The sequence below is a fragment of the Serinus canaria genome, chromosome 12, assembly GCF_022539315.1.
Source record: "Serinus canaria isolate serCan28SL12 chromosome 12, serCan2020, whole genome shotgun sequence".
In the NCBI taxonomy this organism is placed as follows: Eukaryota; Metazoa; Chordata; class Aves; order Passeriformes; family Fringillidae; genus Serinus; species Serinus canaria.
This window is the reverse complement of record NC_066326.1, coordinates 600,149-622,207: the sequence shown is the minus strand read 5'-3', so window position 1 is coordinate 622,207 and position 22,059 is coordinate 600,149. Positions and strand designations below refer to the sequence as shown.

The 22,059-nt window shown below is 59.6% G+C and overlaps 1 protein-coding gene and 1 long non-coding RNA gene across 2 annotated transcripts in view; one reads left to right on the top strand and one right to left on the bottom strand.

The window, feature by feature from the left end:
• The window catches only part of LOC108963537 (uncharacterized), a 26,597-nt gene extending 6,000 nt beyond the window's left edge, over positions 1-20,597 (bottom strand). The window contains exon 1 of the long non-coding RNA XR_001992235.3: positions 20,506-20,597. This is a non-coding gene — a long non-coding RNA (uncharacterized LOC108963537). The remainder of the gene's footprint in view (positions 1-20,505) is intronic.
• Positions 18,797-22,059, top strand: CAV3 (caveolin 3). The gene is made up of 2 exons (XM_009099346.4): positions 18,797-18,913; positions 21,601-22,059. Exons 1-2 carry the CDS (start codon positions 18,800-18,802, stop codon positions 21,940-21,942), a joined length of 456 nt encoding a protein of 151 aa, XP_009097594.1. The 5' UTR covers positions 18,797-18,799; the 3' UTR covers positions 21,943-22,059.

The following is a 22,059-nucleotide window of genomic DNA, read 5'->3' as shown; positions in this document are numbered from 1 at the left end:
CCCTGCAGCACCAAGAACAAGCACAGGGAGCAGAGAGCAGCTGGCACTGCCAGCGGTGCCCAGTGTGCCCAGCTCCCTGCCCTGCACAGCCCCAGGGATGGCAGGGATCCTGTCAAAGAGCTCCTGCTCATTCAGCAGGCAGCAGAAGGTCTGGGCCAGCCAAGAATGTATTTATTTTCCAGCTAAATATAGTTGGATTCTAGTAAAACCTGCCAGGAATGGCTGGGCTCCCACCCCAGGGGTGGCACCAGGGAGGTGACACACAGCTCTGGGTACCCCAGGGAGGTGACACGGGGTTGTGGGTACCCCTGGGAGGTGACACAGGGCTCTGGGTGCCCCTGGGAGGTGACACAGGGCTCTGGGTGTCCCAGGGAGGAGACACACAGCTCTGAGTGCCCCAGGGAGGTGACACAGGGCTCTGGGTGCCCCTGGGAGGTGACACAGGGCTCTGGGTGCCCCAGGGAGGTGACACACAGCTCTGGTGCCCCAGGGAGGTGACACAGGGCTCTGGGTGCCCCAGGGAGGTGACACAGGGCTCTGGGTGTCCCAGGGAGGTGACACAGGGCTGTGGGTGCCAGTCCCTCTCTCCTCCTGTGCCTTCATGCCAGGGTGCCCGTCCCCCTTGGCCGGGTGCTGGCAGCAGTGGCTGCAGGTCCCCCCTGTGCCCGCTGGGACAGGGGTGGCCCAGCCTCTCCTGGGCAGGGGTGGCTCTGAGCACGAGCCCAGGGAGTCCCTGCAGGGCCAGCCCCAGTTCAGGGGTCACTGCCTGGCCCTGGCAGCAGCCCTGCAGAGGATGAAGTTTCTCTCGTGCTTCAAGAACGGCTCTGGAGAGCAAACTGCCTTTGTGTTTGTTTCAGAACAGCCACTGGCAGCTGCTGGGGCCGGCAGGAATCTGGCCTGGGGATTATTTGGGCTGTTTGGAGAGCTTCCACTGCTTGTCCAAACTGGCTGGGCCCTCGCTGTTGGTGGCTTGGGGGAAAATCTCCCCATTTTCCTCTCTGCCCTGCTGGTGCTGTGTGAGCATCCCAAATGGCACAGGGACCCTCCAACAGCCTCAGCCCGGGCTCCCCTGGGGCTGCAGAGGCTCCTCAGTGCCCTCAGCACCAACCAGGGCACGGGTGGTAGAGCTGCAATTAGGGGGAAGCCAGAACTTGGCCAAAGATTTGGTTTTGACAGACCACACGGAAAATCAAACCATCCTGGAGCTTATTTTGGTCTTTGGTCTGCTGGCATTTTTCCTGTGAAGCCTTCTCTTTCCTGTGTGTGAAGACAGTATGTTCTAGCTGAGCCCTTGCATCTGCAATCACATTTACAGCAGCAGCAGCAGAGATTGCAACACCCCAGCGAGGATCAGATGGAGCAGAATCCTAATGTTTATCCAAAATTAACTACTACGGTAAAAATAGTGCTAATAAATAATGTCTGCCTGGCTCTGAAAATGCAAAAGGGACAATAATAACCCCAGTCACCTTAATCTTTCAATACATTTCTAAAAAATTATTTTGCTGGTATTTCACTTGGTAATTGAGTTTTTCTTTGATAATTACAATTTCTATTTCATTTGCCAAGGATCTAAAGTCTGAATAAAAAATTTAATCTGACACTGTTCTCCACATCTTCCTGTGTTTGCTCTCTTGCAACGAGACCTGGGCAATGCTCAGAACAGATGCAAAGGCCCAAGTCCCAGAGATGTGCATCCCTCTCCAGACCCTGCAAGGTGCCCAAAGCAGGCTCCAGGCTGCAGGGAGAGGTTGGTGCTGCCGTGGTGCAGGACAGCTCAAAGTGCACTCTATCCCAGTCCAAACCCAAACATTCTCCCGGGAGCAAAACCAACCCCAGCCCAGCCAAACCTGCACCCACGGGGAGGCTGCAGCTCCCAGCTGGCAGGCTGGGCCAAAACCTGGCTCTGCTGACTCTGTGCCCCCACAGGACCCTCGGGCACCTTCCCCCAGCAGCTGCTTCTCCTGCTGCTAAATCACACAGGCTTTTCAAGACCTCTGAAACTGCCTCCAGGCTCATTCCCAATGCCTGAGTATGGTCAGTTGCTCCCTAATTTCCAAGGACAACAGCCAATCCTGCCTAATTTATGTGCACTCCCACATTAGCGTCTTACTGACCCTGTAACAGATGATTCTTGCACAAACAGTCCTGAAATGAGATCTCCAGGGGCATCCAGAGCCTCCTGCTGGCTGCTGGCAGCGGGAGAGGGGCTGGGGTCCCTTTCCAAAGGCACAGGAGCCCCTCTGCTCCACCACCTGCAGGACTGGCTGTGCTGCCGGCCCCAGGGAGCTGCAGGTCTCCTCTGGCAGAGCTGCTCAGCCCCAGCAGTGTGGTGGGCATGGCTGGACCACTCCCAGTCCCTCGGGATGGCTGGGATGTTTTGGCACACAAGGGCCTTCGCTCAGGGCCACTGAAGGTGCTCTGTGGCAACGGGAAGTGCTTGGGAGGCGCCCAGCAGGACAGAAATGGCTTTTTGCTGAGCTCACAGGATTCTCCTACCGTGTGATACCCCTTCCGTGTCTGTGATCCCCGGCCCTGCAGCTCCCAAATGGAAACTCCTGAGCAAAACCACCCCCAGCAGCCAGCAGCTGCCACTGAAACCCTGGAAAAAGGAGGCTGGGCACTGCCCCACCTCAGCCCTGGCACTGCTGGGGCTGGAACTGGGCAGAGGCTCACCTGCTGCAGCTCCAGCCCTGAGCTCCTGCCTGACCATAAACCATCCCCCAGCTCCGAGCCCAGCTCAGCTCCCACCACCAGACTGTCCCCACTGAGCAATAAAGCTGTGCCTCCGAGCCCCTGCTGGGGCAAATGACTGACCCAGGGCAGGGAGGGCAAATGACTGACCAGGGCAGGGAGGGCAAACGACTGACCAGGGCAGTGAAGGTAAATTACTGACCCAGGGCAGTGAGGGCAATTTACTGACCAGGGCAGTGAATCCCCTCCCAGCCTCCCCCCAGAGAGCCCAGCGGAGCTCCTGAGCCTCCCAGGAAAACCAGGAATAAAGAGCACTGACCTGGATCCTGCCCGAGCAGGGGACCCCAGCGGGAGCTGCCTGTCCCTGTGGTGTGTCTGTGTCCCACAGCCCGGCCAGCTCCGTGCTGCCCCTCCGGGGGCAGAACCAGGGCACTGCAAACGGGACTGGAGCCCTGCAGGCCCTCGGAGCTCTGTGGATCCCCGCGGTCTGTGTGCAGCTCCAGGGGCCAGCCAGGGCACATTCACCACTCAGCTGCCATCCCCGGGCCCTGCGAGAGCCATGCAGCGCATTTACAGGGGCACACAGACGGCTCGTGCAGCCTCCAATCTAACTCTGGGTGCGGGGTCAGTCAAGGGATGTCCGTGCCCGTCGGGCCGGGGACAGTCTCGCTGCCCGCTGCAGGAGGGAAGTGCCCGCTGCAGGAGGGCAGTGCCTGCTGAGCATCCCCGGGCCAGCAGCAGCAGTCAGCCACCGATTCACTGAGGCTCCTCAAGCCATCATTAGCCCCGGCGGATTCGTGCTTTAGAATGACTGCCTCGGCTACGCGATACCATCTCTGTTATTCCAAACCTAATGGAGCCGCATAAACAAAGCAGTTTTAGAACAGTCGCTTCTCTTTTTTTTTTTTTTTTCCTGCCTTAAAGATCATTGTTTGGATAAAACAGAGGGTGGTAATAATTCTCCCGGCTGCGCTGGCCGTGAAACCTCCGAGAGCCGCGGAGCCGGCCCGGGGGCTGCGGCTGCATCCCGAGGGTCCGTCCAGCCCAGCCTGGGCACCTCCTGCCTGGGAAGCTATGCCCAGCTCTGCCCAACTAAACCCAGCTCTGCCCAGCCCTGCCCAGCTCCATCCCACTGCGCCCTGCTCAAAGGACTCTGGAGCAGTCGCTGCCCATCCTGCCCCAGCCCTGCCCGTCCTGCCCCAGCCCTGCCCCAGCCCTGCCCGTCCTGCCCCAGCCCTGTCCCAGCCCTCGCCTCATCCCCAGCCTACCGAGGAAAGTTCTGTTCCTGTCCCGCATCCCTGCGGGACCGGAGCAGCGGCCGGGAACAGGAGAGAGCACAGGGGGATTGAAATGAGGGTAGGGGGAGGCAGCCAACACCTGCAGCTGCCCGGAGCTCGTTCCGAGAGCAGGGAACCCGAGCTGGAGGAGCAGAGCACACAGAGCACTGAGGCAGGAACCCGAGCTGCAGGAACACACAAGAGCATTCAGGAGCTCTCAGGCTGGAACCCGAGCTGGAGGAGCAAGAACACACAGGCAGCAACCCGAGCTGCAGGACAGGGAGCGCTCAGGCTGCCCCCGGCGCCTCCTGCCCCGGGTCCGGGGCACAGATGTGACACTCGCACAGCCGGAGCTGCCGGGGATCTGGGATATCTTGCATTATGCACACACACACTTCCCGCATCTAATTCAGTGACAAAATCCTGCTCCTAATGAGACACAATCCAAAGCCATAAAATTGTGCTGCACAACCATTAAAGGAGTCATAAATAAAATTATTTCACAAAGGCAAATGTCTCTGTAGGGCTGGCAAACTAAAGCAATTTTTTCCCTTTATTAATTATTTCACTTAAAAGGTAAAATAAATTGACCAGCTACCGAGCTTGTCAAAAGCTAAATGGGAGCTGTCACACAAACAAATGTTCTGCTAATGTCAGAAAAGGAATTTCCTTTGAAAAAGGAAAGATTATCCAGCACTGCTTCTGGAGAAGGCTGTGGGAAGAGTTGCCCTCAAATTACAGAGGAAAAAAGCAACAGGAAGAAGAGAACTCTGACTATTTTACCTGGCACATGAGGAGGGAAAAGCCAGAAAATGAGAACTGCAGTGAGGCACCCATCACAACCCCAAGGAGCTGGGGGGCTGCTGCCAGGGCTCACCCCTTTGCTGGGGCAGCCCCCCAGGTGCCCGAGGGCTCGGTGACTTCCTGAGCAGGGAGAGGCACGGCCAGATGTCACAGCCAATCCCTTCCCAAAACATCTGTCTGCAGGAGCAGCAGCCCAGGGGCACGGGAGCTGTGAGCTGGGAAGCAGGCAGGAGGGAGGGTTCATGGCACTGACAGGTGTGCCAGGGAACAGACAGGTGCCCCGTGGCACTGGCCTCCTCCGCACCTGGCACCTCCGGCTCAGCAGCTGCTGCCACCGCCAGAGAGTGAAGCTGCAGCAGAGCCCTGCCCGAGCAGCCAGTGCCACTGCAGGACAGTGCCACTGCAGGACAGTGCCACTGCAGGACAGTGCCACTGCAGGACAGTGCCCTACCCGAGCAGCCAGTGCCACTGCAGGACAGTGCCGCTGCAGGGCCATCAGCAGGACAGTGCCACTGCAGGACAGTGCCACTGCAGGACAGTGCCACTGCAGGACAGTGCCCTGCCCGAGCAGCCAGTGCCACTGCAGGACAGTGCCCTGCCCGAGCAGCCAGTGCCACTGCAGGACAGTGCCCTGCCCGAGCAGCCAGTGCCCTGCACTCACCTCTGCCCAGCCCATCCCTCCCGGTCCCCCGGCCGTGCCAGGGGCACAGGGGACATCCCGGCTCCGGGTCAGGGCCCTTCCAGCCCCGCGGTGACCGAGGAGCCCGGGGCAGTGCCCGCGGTGCCCGCAGAGAGCAGAGGGGTGCCCGGGGCCACCACCGAGGCAGGGCTGGCTCCGCTGTCCCCGCCCGGTGCCGGCGCTGCTGTGGAGCAACACTGACCCCCGGTGTGGGTGGCAGAGCCCTGCAGGGCCCTGCAGCGGCCACCACAAGCCCGGGAGGGCTGGGGGTGACCGGGGACATCGGCGCCGGTCCCGCAGCGCCTGCAGACGGAGCAGGGCAGGGGGACAGAGCAGAGCCCGGCCCGACGGAGCACCGGGCACGGGAAGGGTCCCGGAGCTTTCCCAGCCCCAGACTCTGCCGGGGGCAGGGGAGAGGCTGCAAAGCCCAGCACTGCACACACCTGTGAGCCAGGGGGGACCCTGGAGGTGAGGGGCAGGGCCCTGGCTCCTACGGCCTTTTCCTTCAAGCTTCCAGCTGATTTTCATTCTGCTCGTGGGACAAGGGCTGTTTGTTTCCTCAGGTATCGCTCTAAAAATAACCACTGGGAACAATCAGTCCTCCCGATGTCCAAACTCCCTGATGTTATTCAGACTATGAAAGTGACCTTCATACTGCAGCAGATTAAAAAAATTCCATCCAGGCAAGAAAAGAGCACAGAGAGGAGCCAGAAAATGCCAGCCTGGCCACAGCACCCGGTCTGACGGCACAGGGACAGACTCGGGGTGTCATCCACCCACTGATTTATTGGACTTTTCTTCTGAGAGCAGGGGCAGCAAAATTAATTGCTCCATTATTTCTTCCTATGAAAATAAAACCCCACATGCTCCAGTGGAAATGTCACATCCCTCGTGCAGGAGAGGCTGTTCTCGAGCTGGACGAGCTCAGGTTCCCAAGGGCTGGTGAGCAAGGAGCTCTGCAGGAGCTTCCCGTGAAAAGGAAATCAGAGAGGTGGATTCAGCACCTGGGCCGTGTCCAGACCAAAGAGGAGCATCATCCTCCAGGGCTGGGGAGGGTCTCGGGCCATTTGAGAATTAGATAACAGACGTGGGAATCTGGTTTGAGCTGGAAGGGCTGAAGTCCCACACGCTCTGGGATCCTGGGCTCTGCAGTGTGTGACACCTCCAGGTGCCAGCCCTGGGCCAGCCCCCTGCTCCCCTCCCACACACTGCACCAGCCCGTGCGCTGACCCTTGCTGAGGAGCGTTCTGTCCTGGGAACGGCTCTTTTTAACGCACTGCTGACAACCCAGGTCATGAACAGCTCGGTCGGGAAGTACAGCCGCACAAAACCTGCAGGGACTCATCAGCGTGGCACCCGCTGGCACTGCCGGGGGCTCGCTGCTGCCGCTCCCGTTTCGCTGGACACACTTTCAGAAAGGGCTTCTCCCCTGGTTTTGTGCTCAGAGACGTGAGAACAGTTAAACCTGCCGAGAATGACACCAAAGAGCTCGAAACGGTGAGTGCCCAGGAGTGCTCACACCCCTAAGTGGGCGATACAAAGGAACACAAAGCTGAACAAAAGGACCTGCTGGACACCCATAGCAGCGCCCCCATCTTTTCCCTTTCACAGGAAAATTCCACCAAAACCCCCCAAACCAACAGCAAAGGAAAGTCTGGGCTCTGTGGAACAGGACAATTTGTTCTGCTTGGCAGCACTAACCCGAGGGTCTGGGGGTTAGCCCAGGTCAGGCGGGGCTGGGGCTGTCGGGCCAAGCCAGGGCTGCTCCTGCTCAGAACCAGCCCTGCCCACCGGAACCAACACGGGCACTCTCTCCTGTGCCCAGGGAGTCCCTTGGCACTGCTGCCAGGGCTGCAGTGAGAGAGCTCGGACAGCCCTCCTGGGACAGGATGAACCTGCCCAGTGTGGATCCTGAAACCTGAAATCCATCCAGCTGTGCGATAAAAATAAAGAATTTGTGACAGAACAGCTGAATCAGGGCTCTGGGGTTCCCAGGGTCGCCTTGTTCCAAACGTGCTGCCCAGAGGAGCATCCCAGGGCTGCCCAGCCCACGGGCAGCAGAGCAGGCAGGAGCCACACACACCCAGCAGGACAAGGTGCTGCCACCTCTCCCTGGCCCCTCTGCCCCTGTGATGAGCCCTTTCCTCTGCCAGATGTCACCCCCGGTGGCAGGGACCCCCACCCCTGCAAACAGCTGACACACACCTTCTCATCCAAACACAGCCCTGAAAACAGCCCGGCCTGACCTCTCTGGATGCCTAGAAACCCAGCGCTGGGTGATGGACAGCTCTCTAAAACAATATTTACAGACGCAGGAGAAGCACTTTCAGCACAAAACTGGCTGATACCAGCCCTTACCAAGCCCTCAGCAGCCCCTCACATGACAGAGCTCCAGGCACGTCCCGACACTCTGCCCAGCCATCAGCACTGCATTCTGCCCAGGGACAGGCCTGGTTTATCTTTCCATCTCAGTGCCTCCCGCCCAGAGGGCCACCAGGCTGCCCAAAGCCCCAGGAGAGCCCAGCTGCACTCCTGGCTTCTGAGGAGCCTTCCCCAGGCAGCCACAGACCCGCCAGAGTTTCTCTCTAATGTCTCTAGATTTCCCCTCTCTCAGCTTGAACCCGTCACTCCTTGTCCTGTCACTACCCGTCCTGATGACTTATCCCAGGAGTACAAATACTTGGGGTTTGTTCCTTTGGGTGGGTACAAATAATTTTTAATGGCACTTGCCCATATAAAATTCACAGTCCAGGCTATTTCAAGCAGTAAAAGCAGCTCTTTGCCAAAAGCAAGTGCTAATCCTTTATCTGGAGCCATTAAAATACAATTATTAGTCCAAGCAGAACAGCAGAGCTTCAAGCCAGGGCCAGAGTTATCTTTTCTTATCATTGAGCCATGAAGGAAAGAAGCAATAAACATAAAAGTGCACCAATAACTGCTTGTTCTAATGAGTAAAAATAACTCTGGCAGAACAGGCACACGGAGTAGAAACTTTCCCCAGAAATACAGAACTGCAACCAGCAGTCCAGTGAGGTTAAAACAAACCTGTGCTCTGGCATTTGCAGCTGGAATATCAGGAAATTGCCAAGAGCCAGGTGTGGGAGAGGGGCTCGGAGGAGAAAGCCCAGGAGACACCCCCAAAGTGACAAACTGCCACCAAAGTGACAAACTGCCACTGGTGAGCCAGCAGCACCACGAGAGGCACCTGACTGGGCAGGAGAGAGGGGAGGGCATCCCTGGCAGTGCCTCTGCAGCCCTGAGGAGCCCAGGGATGCTCTGCCCTGGACACTTCTGATCCCACACACTTCTCCCAGAGCCCCTGGGGCAGTCCCTCCTGAGGAGCAGAGACAAGTCCTTGCCTGGGGCAGTCCCTCCTGAGGAGCCTCTGGTTCTCCACCCGCTCAGGGCCAGAGCTGCCCCTGCCCTGGGCAGTTCCTGGGGCTGGGCACCCCTGCCAACCCTGGGGCTTGTCTTGGCTCCACCATCTCAGACCCACACGGCTTCTCTCCATCCTGCTGCAGGGAGAGGGGACAAAGGCAGACATTTACAGCAGTAAATATCCTCCTTTCAGGGTGCTGGGGCTCTGAAAGGACCATCCTCACCAGGTGTGTGCTCACCTCAGGCTCAGCACCATCACCTGCGGAAGGAGAAGGGGCTGGAATGATTGCAGCTCGGGGAATCGCCTTCTGCCCTTCCCCTGCCTGCCCACAGCCCAGCCCAGGAGGGGCAGGGGCAGCCCATCCCCGGGGCCACTGCCAGCTCCCACCTTCCCTCCCGTCCTGCTGAGCCCAGGCTCCTCTCGGGGAACCCACCCTGCCAGGGCAGAGAACCACAGCAGCCCCGGGCCGGCCCCTCCGGGCACATCCAGCAGATCCCACCTGCCCCGAGGAAAACGGGAGCCAGCCAGGGAGGGAGGAGGAGGAGGAGGAGGAGGAGGAGGAGGAGGATGCTCTTCCTCAGGCAGCCCTCACTAGATGGTGCTGCGAGACAGCAGAACAGCACCGACAGCGTCTCCCTCCACTGCCTCTTTAGTAGCCTCAAAATCCCTCGCCCAGCTCCTACAGGCTCCCACACTCCATTGATCCACATCGAAACTGTAGTTAAATAATTCCAGTTTGATAAAACATTCAAGGCTGGCATATTGATTGCAACATCCATTTTTTACCCAAAGCTCCAGGAGCAGATCTGCTCTCCAGCCACCTCTGTGAAGCATTTCTTTCACCTACTTTAAAGGTTCTATACAACAGCTTTTTTAAAATAAAGACAGTTTCACAGAGTTCTACGCAGGATAAAGTTTAAACTCCCAGCCCTTACTCTGCACATGTACAAAGAGATTTTTGAGACTCCTGCTGCAGCCACTGCTGCATTTAAGCTGTATAAAATAAAGCCAGGAGTGCTTACAGCTGTCTCCCCTGCTCCTCTGAGTTCCTGACCAAGCAGAAGATGCCCAGCCATGAGTTCAGGGGGGTCCAGCACTGCAGGCAGATCAGCCCTTTGGGACACCAGGTTCATTGGGGACGTTTGGAAGGAGCAGGAGCCGTGTCCATGGGACAGCCGCAGGGAAGGGGAAATGGCTCCAGAGCCTGGGGCTTGGTGGTGCCACAGCCCAGCTCCAAAAGGTGCCAGCCACCCTCCCTGCTGCCTCCTCTGGTCAGGATCTGAGGGCTCAGAGCTCTGGGAATCACACCAGCAATGTGTTGACACAGAGTGCCACTTGGCCCCAAGCCCCTCCAATATTTGCTTTAACTGTAAAAGGAGCCTGGGCCTGTTGTGAACACAGGCTCGATGTGGTTCCACAGAGACTGGGAAAGATGAGGGTTGTGTTTTCAAACACCCTGCTCTGCTTTTGACAGCTCCAACTCCTTTTGAGCCTCAGCTCAGGCCCCCGAGCTGTCCCACCTCCAGAGCCCGGCTGTTCTCAGCCCTGAGCCCAGTCCCAGTGCCAGCCCCTGCTCCTCTCAGAGCAGCCACCCCCAGGAGCAGTGACCCCAGCCCTCTGGGCTTCTCTTCCTAAAGGAATAAAGTCATCTCGTGCAGCCCAGGCCCGCAGAGCCCACCCCAGGTGGGTCCAGCTGAGCTGGGCTGGGCCATCCCTGGAGGTGCCCCAGGCTGCAGGGCTCTGGGACAAGGGTCTCTGCTGGGAGGGGTCCCTGCCCATGGCAGGCCTTGGAGCTGGTGGTCCTTGAGGTCTCCTCCAACCCAAAGCGTTCTGTGCTTTCCATCACCATCCTCCTGCAGTGAGCCCAGAGCCCAGGTGAGCCCCTTTCCCTCCTCACCTCCTGGGCTTCCCAGGGGGATCCTTTGCTGGGAGTTCCCGCAGGCAAACCCCAGCAAAGCAAACCAGGAGCTCCTGCAGCAGCTCCAGCTCCCCCTCCAGCAGGCACGGGGCTCAAAGCACCTGAGGGTCATTTCCACTTCTCAGCCAGCTAGCTGACAGCAAGCCATGGCAAGAGAGCCTCCAGAGCCACGGCAGTGAAAGGGTGAACCCAAAGCAGCCCGGAGGCAGCGGGGACCTGCCTTGGCTGCAGCTGCTGGAGCTGGAGCACCCTGCAGATGTGCCATGTGGGTGCCCAGCAGAGCTGTGGGACACACCAACCAACAGCAGGAGCTCTCCAATGGCCTCGGTGTTCTGCTCAGAGGGATGGAGGGCAGGGTGGAAACACTCAGGGGAAACCCAGGGAGCAAAGGACTCTCAGCAGCCCCCGGCCCTGGGGCAGAGCCCCCCGGGCTGGAGCAAAGCTGGAGCTGCCGACAGATGTGCAAACAAAGCCATCCCTCCTCCCGCACCCATCCTCAGGGCATTCACAGGCATCACCGGGAAATCGAGTGGAAAATGTCCGTCTGGGGTTTCTGATTGCTCAGGTTCAGCGGAGGAAGGGCATTTGCGGCCAGACCGTGTCAAACCAGGCACGAGCACACGAAATATTCACGTGTATTTATATTTCTCTGGGAAAAGAATGTTGGAAAACCTTGCCCTTTGCTTATAACCACCATGTCCTGAGGACAAATCATTTTGTTTTTCCCAGGAAAGAGCTCCAAATCAGCAATCACAGCAGGGCTTCGGGCTACCCCTCCTCACTGGGGACAGGGCTGGCTGAACTCACCATTCCCTCCTGCTGGCCCCTACCGGGAGGGGCAGGTCCGTGGGGATGTGACCCTGCACCCCCTGCACCCCCAGCTGTGCCCTGCAGGGCCAGGCTGAGCCCCTGAGCCCAGGGCAGGGGCACAGCAGCATCTCCCAGCACAGGTGAGCTGGGCACGGCAGCATCTCCCAGGACAGGTGAGCTGGGCACAGCCCCAGGCCCTGCCAGGACAGGTGAGCTGGGCACAGCCCCAGGCCCTGCCAGGACAGGTGAGCTGGGCAACAGGCAAGCATCTCAGGAAGGTGAGCTGGGCACAGCCCCAGGCTCTGCCAGGACAGGTGAGCTGGGCACAGCCCCAGGCCTGCCAGGACAGGTGAGCTGGGCACAGCCCCAGGCTCTGCCAGGACAGGTGAGCTGGGCACAGCCCCAGGCCCTGCCAGGACAGGTGAGCTGGGCACAGCCCCAGGCTCTGCCAGGACAGGTGAGCTGGGCACAGCCCCAGGCTGAGCTGGGCCGCTCCAGCCTCCAGGACAGGTGAGCTGGGCACAGCCCCAGGCCCTGCCAGGACAGGTGAGCTGGGCACAGCCCCAGGCCCTGCCAGGACAGGTGAGCTGGGCACAGCCCCAGGCCCTGCCAGGACAGGTGAGCTGGGCACAGCTCCAAGCTCTCCATGGAGAGGTGAGCTGGGCACAGCCCCAGGTTCTCCCCATAGTTCAGGTGAGCCCAGGCTCAGCCCCACGCTCTCCCCTGCTCCCTGGCTGTGCTCAGGGCCCCCAGCACTCTTTGCTTCCCTTCAGGGACAGGAGTTTCCCCTCTCCATCCCTAAGAGGCAGGGCTTCAGTGATGGAGGATGTCAGTCTTCTAAGTGCTGGAGCTTGCTTGCCAAATGCTTTTTCTCATAATAAAAACAAGGGAAAGAATAACATTTGTTCAATCATGTGGTTCTTGCAGGGTCTGTTTTTCTGGACTCTGGCACTGCTTGCCCTGAAGGCTGAGCAGGTTCTTCATGAAATGCCATCGAGTCCTGGCCATGACTTTGGAGAGCACCAGAAATAGTGTGTGGAAGCAAAAAAGCAGCATTGTTTTTCTTCCACACATGGAATGCCGTGGGGGATTTACACACACAAACATAATCCCTTTTGATTCTGACAGAGCTGGGACCTTGCTGACCCTCTTCTGTTTTCCCCTCCATCTATTATACCACTAACAATTAATTTTCTTGTTCCTTTTTTGGCCATCCTTTTCCTCTAGTTCAGGGTGGCTCAGCCAGTTTCTCTGGCAGCCCCCACAGCCTCTCCCTCCTCTCTGGGTGCAGACAGGGCCATGGGGGCTCTCCAGCCCCAGAGCAAGGGACACATCTCTGTCCCTGCAGCCCAGACACATCCAGGTGTCCCCTCTTGTCCAGGGAAGCCACAGCAGTGCTGCACACCCAGCTCCTGCTCACACCCACCCTGGGCAGTGGGCTGGGGGCTCCTCCACCCCCCTGCCTCCCCTGCCACCTCAGAGGGCTCAGCCTGTCACAGCTGGGCAGGGCTTGGTGGCATTTCCAGCCCCCTGTGCCAGTGCTGCAGTGCCACCTCCCCTGGCACAGTGCCCATCCCAGCACTGGGATGTCCCCCAGCCCTGAGGCCAGGCTGCCCAGCCCTCTGAGGGGCTGGCAGGGGCTGCTGGAGGTCCAGGTGTGCTCTGGAGAGCCCAGAGCCCTCCTGCCATCAGTTCCTGCCCACGGGGTGAGCTCACCTCCACCACCAGGTGCCCTGCAGCCCCACAGACTGGCTTGGCAGCAGCAGAGGTCTTTCAAAAAGCTCCAGTTTGTGCACCAAGACTGTCCAGCCACATCTGAGGCACTGCCACGCTGTGGCTGGAGCAGGGCCTCTGTGACAGCCACTCCTGATTTACACAGCACACTCAGGGCCAGTTATGAATATTAATTCCCTCAGTTCTGCCATAAACAGTCCCAGTCAGCAGCACCCATAAACCCACCAAGAGTTCAGTGTTGACTCCTGGGAAGCCCCAGCACAGGCCTGGAAGAGGCTCAGGGAGCCCAGCCCAGCCCTGGGGTCACTGAGCAGCCTGACCCCAGCAGGACAGCCCAGCTCTGGCTCTGGTGTGCTCAGAGGGGACCCAGACCTCCTGGCTGCTCCAGCCCCAGCAGCTTGCCTTGCAGCTAAAGCATTTTACCTCCTGGAGCACAGCTTGCCAACAGAGCAGTTCTACCCACCCCAGAGAGCCCAGGGAGCTCTGAGCCAAAATTCCACCTCAGGCACAGACAGAGGGCACGGGAGGAGGAGCTGTGCCAGGCCTGGGCACAGGCACGTCCTGCCCTGGCCCCAGAGAGGCTCCCACGCAAGGAGAGCACCCCAGAGGGCTGTGCCCACCCAGGAACTCCCAGAGTCACTGGGATTGTCACTGTCACCACCCTGGCCTGGCCCCAGGGGCAGTCTCCTGCGCCTGACACCCTCTGCCATGGATGCTCCTTGTGTGAACGAGGACAGTGCCAGCCAAACCCCCCAAAGCCTGTCTGCCAGGTAAGGACAAGGGACAGAATAAACAGCATTTATTCTATTTCTCTCTTTTATCCTGCCCAGAGCAATCAGAAATTGCATACACTAAATAAATGTTTTTATTAAACTGCATTTCCTTTCTCCATCTAATCAGCCATTAGGCACCTTCCACTGCTCAGATCTTGGACACTGCTGAAATCACCTGGTTCCTACAGCATTACAAATGGGTTTGTGTGCCCTGTTTGCATTAAAACACCACAAATTAGGCACTGGGTACTGGCCATGCTCCAATGGACACGAGAGCATCCGCATTCCTACAGAGTTACAGTGCTTCCTCCACAGCCTGGATTTATATCCACATCCAAACTAAATAAATCATCAACCACAGCCCCTAAACCAGCTCACTTATCACACCAAGTGTGAATAATGAAATGTCATAATATTTGCCCAAGACACGTGGTTTGTTTGCTTTCAATAAATAAAGTCTAGAAGGGGAAAAAAAAAAAAAAAAGTAGAGGTAATGCTTCCTCTTGGTGTTGGTGATTGTTGGGAGTGGGAATGGACGGGGGGAGCCAAGGCAGAAAGGGGGGAAGGACCCAGCTGGGGCCAAGGCAGCCCCCTCTGCTCAGCATCCCCGGGAAGGCTGCACAGCTCAGCCAGGCTCGGCTCGGCTCAGCTCGGCTCAGCCGGGCACAGCCCCGGGCTCGGCTCAGCTCGGCTCAGCCAGGCTCGGCTCGGCTCGGCTCGGCTCAGCCGGGCACAGCCCCGGGCTCGGCTCAGCTCGGCTCAGCCAGGCTCGGCTCAGCTCGGCTCAGCCGGGCACAGCCCCGGCTCGGCTCAGCCAGGCTCGGCTCAGCTCGGCTCGGCTCAGCCGGGCACAGCCCCGGGCTCGGCTCAGCCAGGCTCGGCTCAGCTCGGCTCGGCTCAGCCCGTCTCAGCCGTATTTGCTGGCCCGTGCCCCCAGCGCTGCTCTCCCGCCGCTGCCAGCTCGCCGAGCCGGGGTCTCAGGGCTCCCAAACTCGCCAGCTTGGCCTCTGTCTGAAGCACCCCCTGGCACGCTGGGGCCAGTGCTGCCCTCGGGACCCCCAGCCCCCCTCCAGTGCCACAGACCCAGCCTGGCCGTCTGTCTGTCTGTCTGTCCGAGCTGCTGTTTGGGAAGGGAGGGGGCTCAGCAGCCCCACGGAGCCTGAGCCCAGCCCTCGGCTTTTGGGCAGTGCCAGAGAGGAGAGACCCTCAGAGGTCGGGGAGAGCAGGGCGGGGAGGAGCAGCTGAAAGCTCCAGTGCAAAGCTCCCGGCGCTAGAAACAGGATCTGTGCTCTGTGCTGGGTTACTGGAGACTCATCTGCTGCAGGGCTTGACAGGATTGTATTTGCAGGCATTGGAGCCTCCTGGCTGTGCCACAGCCCAGGAATGCCAATCCCTCTGTCTCAGCCATGGGCAGGGCACACAGGCTCCCTCCCTCTGACCGTAACCCTGTGCCACAAAGCCCAGCTTGTGCTCCTTCCCTCCTCAGTGAGACCCTTGTAACCACCTGGTGCCCCCCACACCCAGTGCCCCTGGGTAAGGGCCTTCCCTGAGCCATGGCTGGGCTCCTGGCACTGCCCCTGGGTAAGGGCCTTCCCTGAGCCATGGCTGGGCTCCTGGCAGTGCCCCTGGGTAAGGGCCTTCCCTGAGCCATGGCTGGGCTCCTGGCACTGCCCCTGGGTAAGGGCCTTCCCTGAGCCATGGCTGGGCTCCTGGCACTGCCCCTGGCACCTGGGAGAGGGAAGGCATCATTTGACTGCTGCCTCTCTGCACTGAGGAGAGAACAAACACCACCTGCACAAACCACAGCAGAGCAGGCTGGGAGCCCTGCTCTAACCAGCAGCACAACTGGTTAACTCTGGTTATCTCAGAATACCCCACTGGTTACGTCACAAGGGATAAATCAAGGCAAGACTGTCTCTTGATAAGGAAAAGCCAAGTGAGGCTATTTTAGAATGAAAATCCAGAGGAATTCAGAGTGCCAGAGAGAGAGGAGAGCTGAGATTAGGAGGTGACACAAACACAAGCTGCAAGAGGCCACTCCAGAGCTGTCCTGCGCCTTCAGCAGAGGAGCAGCAGCAGCCCAGGAGCTGCCCAGAGCTGGTTGGAGCCAGAGCAGCCCTGGCAGCTCCCAGGGCAGGCACCTGCCTTGGCTGGGGCTGGTGAGACCCCACTGCTGGAGACTCCCCCAGCCCTGCTGAGCCTCAGCACCACCAGCCAGAGGGGTGGCAGCTCCTCAGCACCAGCACAGCTCCATCCCCACCCCAGCACACAGACATTTGTCCAGCCTTGGGAACAGCTCAGCCCAGAGCCAGAACCCTCTCCCAGCTGTGGCAGAGGGAGGGGCTCAGCCCCTGCCTGAGGGGCTGCACAGCAGGAGAGGCAGCTGCAGAGGGGCCCTGTGGCACCCAGGTGCCATCAAACAGCCCCGGGGTGCCCCAGTGGGCTCCATCCCCTCTCAGCCCACCCCTGATGGCAGCTGAGGCACCCCTGGCACCCTGTGACCCAGAAGAAAGGTGCCCAGAGCAAAAAGGAGCTCAGAGGTCAGATGAAGACAAAGGGAAGAGCTGTTGGTCATGGACTGTGGGATGAAGTGCAGCCTCAAGGGGTGTCACAGTTGGCCTGCACTGTGGGGCTTCAGAAGAAATAAAGAACTAGAAAAAAGAACAAATAAATGAGGATTTCCACAAGGACAGCCCTGACCCTGCCCTGTGGGCTCATGCCTGCTGAGAGGCAGCAGCACCCACCCCCAGCTCCTCTCCAGCTCTTACAGGGAGACCAGGATGCAGAGATGGGTGGTTGTGTATCACAGGGGCAGGAATCTGATATTCATAGACTTTCTCTCTGTTTTAAAGGGCAAGACTCCTTGTATAGAAACAAACTAGGACAACAACTTGCATGATAAATTACCCTTCTTCTGTACTTCCTCTGTGAAATTTAATTTTAATTGATATTAAACATGACAGAGCTTCTGCTCAAACTCCTATTTGCCAGCCCCAATTTCCTCTGCCTCTGCAGGGCTAATGCCAACACATCCCTGCCCTCAGCACCTCTGTGCCATCAGTCCTGGAGGGCTCAGGGACCACCCAAACACAAGAGCCCCGTGCCCCTCGCAGGGCCAGGACACTGCCCAGGGCAAGACTCTCACCCAGGGGCTCTGGCACAAACCCAGCCAGGCTGGATCCCTCAGTGGTGCTGAGGAGGGGAGAGCCATGCTCCCAATTCCTCCTTTACTATTCCTTCATGCAGTTCTGGTCTGTTCATTGGCACAGGAGCTTTATTTCTGCTTTATTCTTCTCTGCTCAAGAGAAATAAATCTATTTTGCTTGCTGGGCCCTAGCAGCAGGTTATTTATCTGACTTCTAGGAGGCTCCCAGGCGCACAGCCCCAGTCCCACAGCCTGCCCAGCCCTGACCATCACAGCAGCGCTGCCCTGAGGGCGCTCAGGAGGCTGCTCAGGGTGGGGACAGCGCTCACTGCCCGTTCCTGCAGAGGAATCGTGTCACCGCGGTTCTTGGCGAGTGTTCTCTCAACGAAAGGTTTGGATTTCAGGGAGAAAAGCTTCCCTGGCATCCATCTGGGGGCAGATCTGTGCAGCAGACGGAGCAGAGCAGCGCTGAGCAGGTGTCCCCGTGTGTGTGACCCTCTGCTTTCACACCCTGTCCCATCCACAGCCCCAAAGTACTCGGAAATGCATTTATTTATAGCAGCTACAGGGCCACCGACCCTTCCCGTGCCTCTCCCGGCTGCTGGAGCGAGACATCCACTGCAGCCTGCGGGTGAGCGGGGCTCTCTGCCACCGGGGCGGGGACACCAGAACCGGGACACCAGAACCGAGCCGGGACAGCCGGGCCGCCTGCCGCAGCCCAGCCCGAGGCGGGCAGTGACCCATGCCAGCAGAAATGCCACCCGGAGGGGGCAGGCGGAGCCCCTGCAGCTCTGCCGAGCCCGGGGGCGGCTGGGACACCCGGGCAGGGCCGGGCACCACGGCACGGAAAGCCCTCCAGGTGGGACTGGCCGGGAAAATCCGGGACAAGTGCCCGGGGTGGCAGTGCCCGGGTGGCAGTGCCCGGGGTGGCCGTGCCCGGGGGTGACCGTGCCCGGGGGTGGCCGTGCCCGGGGGTGGCCGTGCCCGGGGGTGGCAGTGCCCGGGGGTGGCCGTGCCCGGGGGTGGCACGGACAGCCCTGCAGCCGCTGTGCCGCCCAACCCGGGGCTGGCTCCGGGCCTGCCCTGCCCGCAGAGGCAATCCAGGCTGGCACCAAGAGCCTTCTCCTGGGCTCTGAACGGCCCCTGAGGAGCTCTGTCCTGGCCAGCCCAGGACAGGGTGGCATCCCTGGGTGACATTTACAGACACAATTCCTGAATCCCCGAGCTGCTTCATTTACAGATTCACAAACAACCATTTCTTTTAGGATTTTGCCCCGATTTGGGCATTGTTTCTCCCACACGAGGGTAAATCCCACCAGCACAGCTGGGCTGGGGGCTGCACACCCGCCCCTGCCCTGGCTCAAAGGCCACCGGCCGCCCACGCACATGCCATCCCCCTGAGGTGGCAGCACCGCGGCCGGCCCCAGAAAAGCCCCTTTAAGGGACACTTCGGGGCGGCCTCGGGAGCCAGGACATTAATTTTAGCCTGGAGCGGTGCCAGGGGCACGGGGCAGCTGCTGCGGGCGGGGCCAGCGCGTCCCTGTCCCTGTCGCTGTCCCCGCAGCGCTGCCCAGTCCCGCCCAGCCATGGCCGAGGAGCACCGGGAGCTGGAGGAGCGGATCATCATCAAGGACCAGCACACCAAGGAGATCGACCTGGTCAACAGAGACCCCAAGCACATCAACGAGGACGTGGTGAAGGTAGGTAGGGCTGTGCCACGCCGTGCCCCAGCAGCAGCCAGCCTTTGGGGTCACACCTCGGGGTGTGCTCGGCTCCTTGTCCAGTGGCCCCGGCAGGGCTGTCCCCGGCAGGGCTAGGGGAGGTGACAGCCCTGCTGGCCGGGCACCCAGGCGCTGGCTGGGTGCATGCCTGGCTCCAGTTAATGCCACATTTCCCGTTCCTTGAATGGGCTCTCCAGTTGCATTGTGGCTTGAAAATTTATGGGGACGCCTTCCTTTGCACCAGCAAGCTGGCAGCCAAAAATAACACAGAAATTAAACACCCAATTTAAGGGGGATATTGGGAAAAGGCTGCTGGCCTGGAAGACACCACAGTGTCAGTGCCTATTGTTTGATGTGCGTTGTCGTGTTTGGGGAAGATTGCTCCCCCCAGGGCAGCCCAGAGTGCAGCACCCCCAGCTCCCTCCCCCTGTTTCTAACCAAGAGGAATTCCCATTCTAGCTCTTGGGCTTCCTCTAGACTCCCTTAGAACTACAAACAAAATTTGTCTCTGTTAGCAAAGATAATTCCAGCCCAAGGGAGAGCAGGAGGAGGTGGAAGAGTTTTGTTAGAACTGTGTTTGTGACTGTCACAGCAGAAGGGACAGTGGGCACAGAGCTGCTCACACAGGTTTGTGACAGGCTGTGACCTTGCCAGCACTGCTGGAACACAAACCTCAGTTTGGGCATGAAAGCACCATTACAGCTGCAACCATGGTGTGGTCACATGAAATCCCCTGGGATGAGCTGTGACAGTGACAGCCACCCTGGGCTCCCTGCTGGCACCTGCCCTGACAGCTGCCTGACACCTCAGCATCACGTCCAGCATCCGTGCCACGCCCTGCCAGTGCATCCCACAGCCCTGGCCCGGGGCATGCAGAGGTGCCAGGCCAGGGGAGCCCCACTCTGCCATGGCAGCAGGGACCAGCAGAGCCCTCAGCCCGCTCACCCCAGGGCCAGGCAGTGCTTTGGGGCTCCCCGGCCTGGCAGCAGCACCAGCCATGCCTGGGTGACAGTGCCAGCACTGTCCCAGCCATCACAGGGCCCCCACCAGCCCCTCTCCCCATCCCCTCCCTGCCTTTTCCCACCCTAGCCTCTCCAAAGCCTGACGAGACCTTCCAGGCTCACCCTCTCCTGTGGCCACGCTGCTGCTGCAGCATTCAGAGCTCAGCATTCAGAGCTCAGCATTCCCCACCTTAAAATAGCCCGGGAGGGCTGGGGAGGGAGGGCAGAGCCACCCCGGGCAGGGGCACAGCTCACCCTGCTCTGTCCCTGTCCCAGGAGAGCCCAGGCACATCCAGCAGGCAGGGCATGGCAGCAGGAGGGCTCTGGAGGCACGGGCAGCAGGGAGCTGCAGTGCCCCACGGGAGGAAGGGCTCACCTGGCCCAGGATAAACACCTGAGCACCACAGAGCAGCAGCCAGAATTTGGGATCACGTCACAGAAGTGGCATTGCCCACAGAGCCTGTCACAAACCCCTCCAAGCACGGCACAGAGCAGTGCATGGCTCACTGGGTGACCCCAGGAGAGCTTTCCCAGCCCAAAGGGTGCCACAGTTCTACAAAGGAGCAGTACCTGCACGTGCTGCCCCCCGAGCACCTCCAGCAGGATCCAGACTCAGCCTGAGCCTCCAGGGCTCCTCCAGACCCACTCCCAGCAGCAGAAGGAGCAAGGGGGGGCAGAGCCTCTGCTTTTATATCCTCTGCTCCCTGCAGCAATGGGTCCCTGATGAGCTCATCAGGCAGCTGGGCACTAACCTGGGCTCGTCCCAGCACACCTGGGCTTCCTAGGGCTGCTGATGGCACCTCAGGGCCAGCTCTCGGGGCTGCTGTCTCCTCATTGTCAGTACTTCTGTCAGCACCTCCTGCTCACTCCAGGAAATTAAAGATGACACAGAGAGATTCTGTGATCCAAGTGTTTCCAAAAGCAGAAGGAATATTGTTATTTCACACGAATGTACAGACACGTCAGCTGCCGCAGGGGAGGCCGGGCTGGTTTTCAGGACAAACAGCTCAGCTCATGTATTCCCTGGAAGTGAGTTCCACCCCAAGGGGATCTCTGCCAGGAGTTTTGGGGAGTGTGTGTCACTCAGAGACACTCCCGGTGCCTGCACAAATGGCAAGGGCGGGGCTGAGCCCCGGCTCCCTTCCCCAGGAGGAACATGGACAGACAGCACTGAGCACCTCACCCTATGGGTATAAATAAATAATCCATAAATCCAGAGGGCTGCTGGGTCTTTATTAGCACAAACACCTTCCTGTCGAGTGGGCAGCCACGTCCCTGAATGCTAAAAAAGGGCAGGAATGGGCTCTGGCTGCCTCTGCAGCCAACACTCCCACGCACAGCTCCTGTTCCAAGGGCTCCTGCCTGGCCTCACCTGACTCCCCAGATCAGGGGATGGGACAGGGACTGTGCCCCCCTCCCGTGCTGGAGCCTGAGCCGTGGGCTGGGCCACCTCTGCTGCCCACAGGCTGTGGCTGGGCAGTGCTGGGAGCCCTGAGCCCTCTCCCAGCTCTGCAGGGCTGTCCCTGCCCGGGCTGAGGGACCCAGCCCCAGCACTGTCCCCACTCTCCCCAGGCCCCTCCATCTGGGATCTGCTCTCCCCTCGTGCTCACATCGGGGCCTTTGCTGACCCCCAAACCTCCCCTGTGTCCTCTGCTCTCCTGCCAGGTGGATTTTGAGGATGTGATAGCTGAGCCCGTGGGAACTTACAGCTTCGACGGCGTCTGGAAAACCAGCTACACCACCTTCACCGTCAGCAAGTACTGGTGCTACCGGCTGCTCTCTGCCCTGCTGGGCATCCCCCTGGCCGTCCTCTGGGGCTTCCTCTTCGCCCTCATCTCCTTCTGCCACATCTGGGCAGTGGTGCCCTGCATCAAGAGCTACCTGATCGAGATCCAGTGTGTCAGCCGGATCTACTCCCTGTGCATCCACACCTTCTGCGACCCGCTCTTCGAGGCGCTCGCCAAGATCTGCAGCAACATCCGAGTTGCTGTCCGGAAGGAGATTTAGGTCCTGGCAGCTGCCCCAACGCCCTCACACAGCCCCCTCTGTGCAGGCTGCCTGCCCTCGGGCACACGGACACCCTTGTCCAGGGAGGGACCCACACACGGACACCGCAGTGAGGGA

Excerpts from the sequence above, each read along its gene's own strand:
- CAV3 (XM_009099346.4), top strand. The coding sequence starts at position 18,800 with ATGGCCGAGGAGCACCGGGAGCTGGAGGAGCGGATCATCATCAAGGAC. Across the intron at positions 18,914-21,600 it reads TCAACGAGGACGTGGTGAAG|GTGGATTTTGAGGATGTGAT; the intron begins GTAGGTAGGGCT and ends CTCTCCTGCCAG.